Source organism: Penaeus vannamei, chromosome 2 (assembly GCF_042767895.1).
Source record: "Penaeus vannamei isolate JL-2024 chromosome 2, ASM4276789v1, whole genome shotgun sequence".
NCBI classification, from domain to species: Eukaryota; Metazoa; Arthropoda; class Malacostraca; order Decapoda; family Penaeidae; genus Penaeus; species Penaeus vannamei.
Window position 1 is genome coordinate 21,260,281 of NC_091550.1, and position 10,000 is coordinate 21,270,280.

At 38.6% G+C, this 10,000-nt stretch overlaps 1 protein-coding gene across 1 annotated transcript in view; it reads left to right on the top strand.

Annotated features, from left to right (window-relative positions):
• LOC113811925 (semaphorin 5c-like) overlaps window positions 1–4,729 on the top strand; it is a 56,250-nt gene extending 51,521 nt beyond the window's left edge. Inside the window, exons 10-17 of the mRNA XM_070130983.1 lie at window positions 112–313; window positions 443–656; window positions 854–996; window positions 1,266–1,455; window positions 1,692–2,228; window positions 2,358–2,525; window positions 2,710–2,853; window positions 2,983–4,729. Of these exons, the coding sequence (XP_069987084.1) occupies window positions 112–313; window positions 443–656; window positions 854–996; window positions 1,266–1,455; window positions 1,692–2,228; window positions 2,358–2,525; window positions 2,710–2,853; window positions 2,983–3,407 (2,023 nt within the window). The 3' untranslated portion in view covers window positions 3,408–4,729. The remainder of the gene's footprint in view (window positions 1–111; window positions 314–442; window positions 657–853; window positions 997–1,265; window positions 1,456–1,691; window positions 2,229–2,357; window positions 2,526–2,709; window positions 2,854–2,982) is intronic.
• The last annotated feature ends 5,271 nt before the right edge of the window (window positions 4,730–10,000 follow it).

Genomic DNA, 10,000 nt, shown 5'->3' on the forward strand with positions numbered 1-10,000 from the left:
TGTTTATATACCATGAGAATCACAATTTTTCCTTTAAAGGTAAAAATGAGTTTTTTCTGATAAATGCAACTTGAAGCAAACGTCCTCAGTAACATTCATCCCCATCGTCAGACTAACTCACGTGGCGGTGGACGTGGTGGCTACGCGCCTCAGTGGCAGCATCCACGTGGTGTTCGTGGCCGGGGAAGGAGGCCTTATACGCAAAATGAGCGTCGTCCCTGATATAGAACACACCTGTCTACTAGAAGTCCTTTCTCCGTTCCCGCAGAATTCTACCATAATTATACATACCCTCAAATTCCTCAAAGACACTGTAAGTCCAATAGAATATTGCCTCTTTTTCATAATTTGTGTGCATCCGTGCATAAGCATTCTATATGCAGTCTAGAAGGATAATTTGTTTCTGTTCTCTGAAAAAAGAAATATCAATTGTTCTTTTCAGAATTCACTCTACGTAGGCACAGACAGTGAGGTGATCCGTGTCCCAGTGCATAGATGTGGTAGATACAAAACGAAGGCCGCGTGCTTGGCTGCGAAGGACCCCTACTGTGGGTGGGACACCAACAGGCTGGAGTGCTCTCCCCCTCCTGGCAAGAATCCCTTCGTACCCTCGTGGGTGCAGGAGGTGATAGAATGTCCTCAGACTACAGATCCAGGTATATTTCAGAAATGAGATAGAGTTTTCTTTATTTGGTTGATTTAACGCATATGTGCCTATATATATTCAGTGAAAGATAAGATTTATATCAGCAGTAACCACAGATACATACCTTTAGATAATGTGATACCCCAATAGAGACACATAAATGTTAAAAGTAAAGCCTGTAGCTCACAACCCCCTGCTCCTTCCCAGTGGACGGAGGTTGGGGCCGCTGGTCGTCATGGTCTCCGTGTAAGCAGTCGGGCTCCAGCGACCCCTGCATGTGTCGCCACCGAGTGTGCGACTCGCCGCGCCCGGCCCGCGGAGGCGCCGAGTGCGTTGGTGCCAGGACTGAGGTACGGTTTTGGATGAAGATTCTGCTTTGCGTTCCTGCAATTATGTTGGTAGTGGTGGGAAATATACTGAATTGTGGAGGTTACGCTTGTTGGGTGAGGTGTTTGAGGAGGTCGTCCTTTCGAGATCTTAATGTTTTCGTCTCTGAGAGTGAGACTGTATGATCCAATCGTTCTCTCATTTATATCTGACCTCAAATCCAGATCAATTTTAGGTGGGTGAAAAAGGAGTGTTATCAACAAGTTAATTTTCGTAACTTTATCGAACGCAGGTCTCCAACTGCACGGTGCACGGCGGGTGGACTGCCTGGTCATCCTGGTCCCAGTGTTCCGCAACGTGTGGCATCGCCGTCAAGACGCGCCGCAGAACGTGCTCTAATCCGGAGCCGAAATACGGAGGTCGCGTCTGCGTGGGCCAAGAGCGCACCGAAATCTACTGCCACACGCTCCCGCACTGCCCATGTGAGTGTCTTGTGAGATCCTATTAATTCAAACAGTGTAGATAAGCGTGTGCTCGCTTTCCGTGTCCCCCCCCCCTTTTTTTTTTTTTTTTTTTTGTCCAACATTCATATGTTTTCAGTGATAGATTTCGATACTGACTGCACTTTAGAAATTATGTTTACTCGAGTACTGGGTACTTGTATCATCAACTGATCAGTTGATACACCAGTTCCTGATGAATTACTGCATCTCTGCAGCTTACACGGCCCTCCCTGTGGACGGCGGATGGAGCGAGTGGGGATCCTGGAGCCGATGCACTGCCACTTGCGGCACTGGAATTCGGAGAAGAAAGCGTTCCTGCACCAGGCCCGTCCCCAAGAACGGAGGCGCTACCTGCACGGGGTGCGGGGAGGACGTCGAGACCTGTGGGGACTGGTCTTGCCCGGAGACCATGAAGCTCTCGTCGTGGACCCCGTGGCTGGCACTCAATGCTTCAGGGGACACGAGCATCCAGAAGCGGTACAGGATCGAGTGCATAGCCACAGGGGACCGAGACAATCCTCTCCGCACGGGCAATCTGCGTCAGGAGGAGCGCGTGTGCGCCCACGGCCGGTGTTACAATTCGCATGACTCCATCGACGACAGCAGCGGAGGATGGTCGGACTGGGGCGAATGGACCAAGTGCGACGAGCCTTGCGACGGCGGCCGCCAGTACCGCCACCGCACGTGCACCAGCGGCACCTGCACAGGGACCTCCACTTTGGAGAGAACCTGCAATGAGCACGCCTGCAGTGGTATGTACTCGGCCGTCTGTTCATTTTATTGCTGCATATGTCCAATAACAGAAATTTATCGATAGCATATTATATTCCACTGATAATGTAAGATACCTATATCATAAAACCGTCTCTTTTTGTATCCAGGTCTGTGGACGTGTTGGAGCGAGTGGACGTCTTGCTCTTCTTCCTGTGGACCCGGAATCCGGCATAGGACGCGCCGATGCGCCGCCTCACACAACCCTTTCGTAGATGCCTCGGACTGCGTTGGGTCGCACACCAGTCAGGAGCCCTGTGAACAAGTGCCCTGTGAAGGTAAGAAGTCTCTATATAACGTACTCAGTAAATAGAAAAATGAACGTAAAATTCGACAAGTACGTCTCTTTTAGACGGATTAGACATATTGCGAATTAAATAAGGCCGTTGTCTGATATTAACAAGTTGATCTAGATGTTTCTCTGAGGAAATTAGGAGTTTAAACGCTTCATTTTTTCTTCAGGCGAGGAGGGATGGGGCCCGTGGGCGCAGTGGTCTTCCTGCAGGGACGGGGAGGAGAGGGTGCGGCGGCGCCACTGCCTGTCCGACCAGCCCAGCCAGTGTCGCGGACTTGACCAACAACGGCAATCATGCCAGGAACTTGATGGTAATTCATTAGAGTCTGAATGGTCCTGTGGAACTTTACCTGGGCATTAGGAAAGCGAATAGCTAGCACTGACGTTAATAAACATGATCATTTATGCATGGTTATTAATAAGAATACTTTCCTTCACAGCTGACATTACAGTTGTGGAGGCAGCTGTGTTGAGTGCCAGTGGAGAATCCAATTCAAGCGGAGTATCAGTCCAAACGCTCGTAGGATCCTGTCTGGCGTGCCTGCTGCTGGGAGCCCTTCTAGGGTCCCTTGCGACGTACCACGTATGTGTCCGACGGCGACACAGAAGAGTGCCTTCGTCCCCTCACTACATATCAGCCAAACCGAACCACTACGTGAGCGTCCCGGGAGCGGACTGGAAAGGGGACCAGTCCCCCGCGAGCACGCTCAAGAACGGCAGCATCAAGAATGGCCTGCGGGCAGCCATCACGACGCTGCCTCTGAAGGAGTTCGACACGGCCACCATCAAGAGGTCAAGCCATGGCTCCTATGGCAACGGCCACCTCAGAGCCGACCTCGATTCTGATACCATCTTTAACTTCTAACGGAAATGACTTGCCACGTCTTCAGTCGTACTTGGTGCTAGAGGGCCTCTGCAAAGGCCGCCTCTCCCTTTATGTGCTTATGACACAACACCTTATTGTGATATTTGCTGTAATTCTTAAGTAATGCTGTGAGCTAGTGCGGTATCCTGCTTGTGAATGGGGACTTTACTGCATTATTTGCATGTATGCGTGTATATATACATATATGTGTGCATATTTCTCTGTACATACAGTACCTGTGGATGTACAGTGTGTGGATGTATTTATATATGTAGATAAATGTGTGTGCGTATGTGTAAACAGTGTGTGTGTGTGAAAGAGAGAAAGAGAAGGAGGGAGAGAGAGAGAGAGAGAGAGAGAGACAGACAGACAGAGAGAGAGAGAGAGAGAGAGAGAGAGAGAGAGAGAGAGAGAGAGAGAGAGAGAAATGATAGACAGACAGAAAGAGAAATATAGATAGAGAGAGGGCTGTGTGTGTGTGTGTGTGTGTGTGTGTGTGTGTGTGTGTGTGTGTGTGTGTGTGTGTGTGTGTGTGTGTGTGTGTGTGTGTGTGTGTGTGTGTGTGTGTGTGTGTGTGCGCTCATATATACAGGCAAACCAATCATACACGTGAATGTATATAACTGTGTGCGAATGTGTACGTCCATATACACACATATATGCATATATTTTTTAGTACTAAACTAATTGTGAATGCCTGAGAATCTAGTTCATGATGTATATATTCTTCGACGAGCGTAAACAGAAGTGAAATCGTGAAATTGCAAATATGTTCAGAATATCAGTGACAGTTTCTTAGCAATGAAAAACAAGCAACGGTGTTCTCTTGAACAGAAATAGAAGACATTGGGTGTGAATAAACTTGAGAAAGCCTTGGAGGAAACAAAGGATTATATAATTAGACCGGTCGCAGACAGAAAAGACAAACACGCCGGCCTACACCTTATATAAGAGTTCCACCTCCAAACACCTTCTACACCTGAAAAGAAAACGAAAAAGTGATACCATTTCTTGTGCGAAACGGAAAACTAAACATAAAAGAGACACCAAACTGTTGCTGTTCTGGAAAGACAGATTTTTTTGTTTGTTTGTTTTGCTTTACATATGTGCAATTGTTGTCGATATCTGAGAAAAAAAAACTTTCACTCTGAAGTCTAGTCAAGCCATAGTGACGGTGAATATAATGACATGGATTGTACATGGTCCCGGATGTATACATTTTTATTAACTTTTTTACAAGGCTTTTTGTACTTTGTGCCATATTTTCGATGGGAAAATATACTTTTTTATATTTTGAATTAGCATAAAGAATTTAAACGGTACACTGTTTTTTCATTCCCATGCAGTTTTGCAATATTGCATTTAATTTTCTAATGGAAGGAAATTATGATGTTTGAACAAAACATCACATCGAATTATTTTCACAATGATCACAATAGACTAAAATTATCATAGATTACATAATTGTCGGGTTTTAGTGCTGTTTTCTAACAAAGTTGGACGTCATTATTTTTTCATCATCATCATTATTATCATTGTCATGATTTTATGAATTATTACTATTATCATTATCATCCTGATTGTTGTAACTATTATCTTTATTAACATTGTTATTAGCATTATTATTATCATGCTCATATCGTTAATATTATTATTACAATTATCATTACAATTCTTATTACAATTATTATTATTATAAATTTCATTGCTATTACTGATTTTATCATTACTAAGGCTGTTATTGTTGTTATAATTATCATCATTATTATTATTATCATTATCATTATTATTATTATTATTATTATTATTATTATTATTATTATTATTATTATTATTATTATTATTATTATTATTATTATTAATTATTATTATTATCATTATCATTATCATTATCATTATCATTATTATTATTATTATTATTATCATCATTACCATTATCATTATCCTTATCATTATCATTACCATTATTATTATCATTATCATCATCATTATTATTATTATTATTATTATTATCATTATCATTATTATTGTCTATTAATACATACTGACAGTAATTTCCTTAATTTGACTTCATTCCTTAATACTATATCCAATGAATCTTAATGCTTATATCTCAAATAATCTAATCTGTTCATGTTTACCATCTCATTAATTAACTTTCCTCATATTAATTCATTATTAATTGCAAAACTGATAACTCACTTCGCTGACTCCTCCAGATGAAGCCCAGAGTACAGTGACAGTCATAAACCTCTTCAGAACATTAATAACTCCTGCAAACCAAATTAATATTGCAGTCTCTCACATACAAATTATAATTTATCACTAGATTCTCATTCACTGAATAACAGGAATAACAATACACACGACATTGCATCTTATCTGGTAAATACACTTGTTTTATGCACATAACTTCATGTTCAATCAATATAATAAACTAAGGAAATTATATACCATGCTGAGTTTCCACAATTGAAATTCCAACCTCAAAATCAATCAGAGAATTGAAAAAGGGTCAAGCCTGCCCTTCCTCTGCACGGCCCTTTGTTGTCTCCACGAGGTGCAGGGCGGTTACTACATCAAAACATTACAGAACAGAAAGATGTATGTGCAGCGTGTCACAGTAATTTCTCATACACCTCATACGAAGATAAATTCTAACATGTGCACATATAATTTCTAATACAAAATAAGTTGTACATGTTATGATGCTTCAAATCGACAGTGAAAATAGAAACCTCAATCTTTTCAAACATAAACCATCTAAATTTGCTTAGCAATGAGAAATAAACTTTCCTAACAAAATAATATACATATTATTCAAATTCATAAAAGAAATATGGTGTATGTGTTGTAGAGTGTATGTGAAGAAAAGTGTTCAATGTACAGCAAAGTCCAACATCCTGTCAAATGTTCAACCGCAGGCGGTTAATAGGTGCTGCCTGTCTACCACCCAATTTTAACCTTCCTATTTACATTTGTTCTTCAACTGGCAACAATACCACTAATTTCTGTGCAGATCTTTTCATAATTTCAGCATTTTCCCATCATATTTCTCTCCAGCCTTTTTTAGGTTATATCTTAGCTTTACATCTCTTGCAATCCCATCCCTTCCAGGAATGGCTTCTATCCCTTGAGCCAATTTCCACTTGCCTTTGACCGCGTTGCCATTCTGCACTAGAACTACATCTCCAACTCTTATATCTCTTCTAGAAGTGTGCCATTTTTGTCGTACAATTAATGTTGGGGAGTAATCACGCTGCCATTTTCTACAAAAATTATCTATAATTTTCTGAATTGGTTCTAATCTTTTAGGATGATCATTAATATCATACGAGCCACTTGGAGAACAGGAACTGACACGGCCAAGTAATAAGTCATTAGGGCTAAGATAAGTTCCCAAATCCAGATCCGAACCAGGTTTCATACCAATAGGCCTTTCATTGATTAAATTAGCAACATTAAATAAGGCAGTCTGCAATTCCCCAAGAATAAATACTGATTCAAAAATTGACACGCATAATCCTCGTTTCACCAACCTTATTAGGGATTCACTCACTCCATTTTGCCATACCTTCTTTGGTGCCAAACTTATAAATTCTCTCAAAATCCCAATTTTCCATAATCTTTTCAAACTCCTTACCTGCCATCTTCAATTGTGGTCCATTATCGGAATATATTGTTTAAGGTACCCTCTAATGGAAATGAATCTCATAAGTGTGGCTAAAAAGTTTGATGATGATGATGATAATAATAATAGTAATGATGATAATAATAATAAGAAGAAGAATGGTAAGGATATAATAATAATCATTATTAAAATTATAACAATAATAATGATAACAATAATGATAATGATAATAGTAATAAAAATAATAATCATAATATAATCATCATCACCATCACCATCATGATAATAACAATAATGAAAAAATATGATAATAATAATAATGATGATAATAATAATACTGACAACAACTGCAAAACAACAATGATAATAATAATAATAAAATGATAATGATAACTCCCAGAACGCGCAGAAATTAAACGGAACATAAAATAGAAATGATAATGATTATCAAAATAAGAGGCACTCATCTCTCCCTCTCTCACCATCCTCCTTCTACCTTTTGCCTCCTCTCCCTCTCCCTTCCTCTCTCTTTCTCCCTCTCCCTCTCCCTTCCTCTCTCTCTCCCTCTCTCTCCCCCTTCCTCTCTCTCTCCCTCTCCCTCTCCCTTCCTCTGTCCCTCTCCCCCTCCCTCTCCCTTCCTCTCTCCCTCTCCCTCTCCTCCTACCTCTCTTAAACACAGTTATCACATAGACGATGATAATGTTAATATCAATATAATAACAGTAATGATAATGTTGATGAGGATAATGATAATGATAATGATTTAAGATAGTGATATTAATAGTAATAGTACTGATTGAAATGATAATAAAGGTGATGATAATGATAATAATGATGATAACAATACCAATAATGATAATGATAATAGTGAGGATAATACTACGGTAATATTAGTGATGCTGATGACAATAGTAATGATGATAATAATAATGACTGTGATAATGATGATAATTATAATGATAAGTATGATAACAATAATGATAAAAACAGTGGTAGTATTAGTAATAACAATGAAGATGATAATTGTAATAATTATAACGATAAGGATAACAATAATGATAGAAATAATAACAATAATGATGATGATAGTAGGGGTAGTAATAGTAATGATAATAGAGATGATAATAATGATAATAACATAATAATAATAATAATAATGATTGTAATGATGATAATGATAATGGTAACAACAACAACAATGATGATAATTATAATAATAATAATAACAATAATGATACTGATGATGTTCATAAAAAAATAATTATGATAATCATAAGAAAGTTCATAGTAATGGTAATAATGAAAGTGATAATGATGGTAATAATGACGATGATAATGATGATATTGATAACAAAAAAATAAGAACAATAATAATGATGATGATGGTAATGACTATGATAATAATTATAATTACAATGATAATAATAATGATAATCATAATAATGATAATAATGAAAGTGATAATAATGGTAATGATGATAATGATTATGATAATGACAGTTATAATGAAGATAATGTTCATAATAATGGTGCTACTGATGATAATGTAAATAACAATTATGAAGATATTGATAATGATAATAATAATGATTATTATTATCATTATTGTTATTGTAATTATTACCAATATTATTATCGTTAACATTATTATCGGTCTTATCATCATAGCTATAATTCTAGTAATGATAATAGTTGTAATGATAATAATGGCGAAAATAATGATTCTGATAATACCAATATTGATAACGATAACAGTAATGGCAACAATGTATTCCATTACCATTATGATCATGATTATTGGAAGTGTCATTATTATCATTTGTATGTCTTTATAAACTAAACTATTGAGGTTAAACACGACCAAAATAACATAAATGTCAACAATATGTGTTAATATAACACTGCAGCAGCATTTCTCTCATGTTAATCTAGGTGAAAAAAAACAGTTTTTAGAAGAGCTTACACTTGTACTGAATTTAGTAAGAGTCAAAACAAAGGCCGTGTGGCGTTGACTGACACAAGCCGCGGTAACAGAGATAGGGGACTGTCGTACAAAGGGAGCGCCTAAGCAGCTCATTTCCCTCCTGAATGATATATTGTTAGACCTTTTTAAGACTGAACAAGTGTTAACTAGGGTAAACAATGGAATGCGGACCACACTTGCTTCCCTCGTACATTCGGCGTTTGATATGAATGGAACTTTTGATTAATAAACCTACACGGATGTCACTCTTGCTTCTCTCTTTGTTTCGTTCTCTCTCTCTCTCTCTCTCTCTCTCTCTCTCTCTCTCTCTCTCTCTCTCTCTCTCTCTCTCTCTCTCTCTCTCTCTCTCTCTCTCTCTCTCTCTCTCTCTCTCCTCATCTATGCAGATAATTAAAATAATAGAAAAAAATGATATGGCCACAGCCTTGGTCGTTGAATATGTATTGTGCTGTTCTTACGTTTCCCCTGACCAGTACAGACTGAAGTTACCCAAATACAGACTGCATAAGACAGCCTTTGCAATGAGCATAATGAATCAGATTAAAGACGGGACCCTGCTTGTGGATGTACAAAGTATACCAGTTACTTCTTATCATCAATGAAGTTCTGTATGCAAGGACGGGATTATGTAAAGAAATGACATCGAGAGTTCGTTTTGCCTACATTATTTCAGGCTTCATTTGTAACTCATGCCACACTTGCAAAAAGAGGTAAGTGGTACCTAGCGCGTAGAACGTAGACTGTGGGAATAGCTATATTACACAATGGTACACTGGAATTCTTAGAGATGTGGTTCTCTGTTCTTTCAGTTTCTTGTGAACCGCAAATATCCCAATCATTTCGCAAATACAACCCCTTTGATATAAAAGTAATGTCTCATTTCATTAATCGAATGCAACTGAAAAATGTATTGGGAAAAGAACAGAAAATGTTTTGAGTCGAAGATACTGTGGGTACATACTACCTGAGGAGCTATCT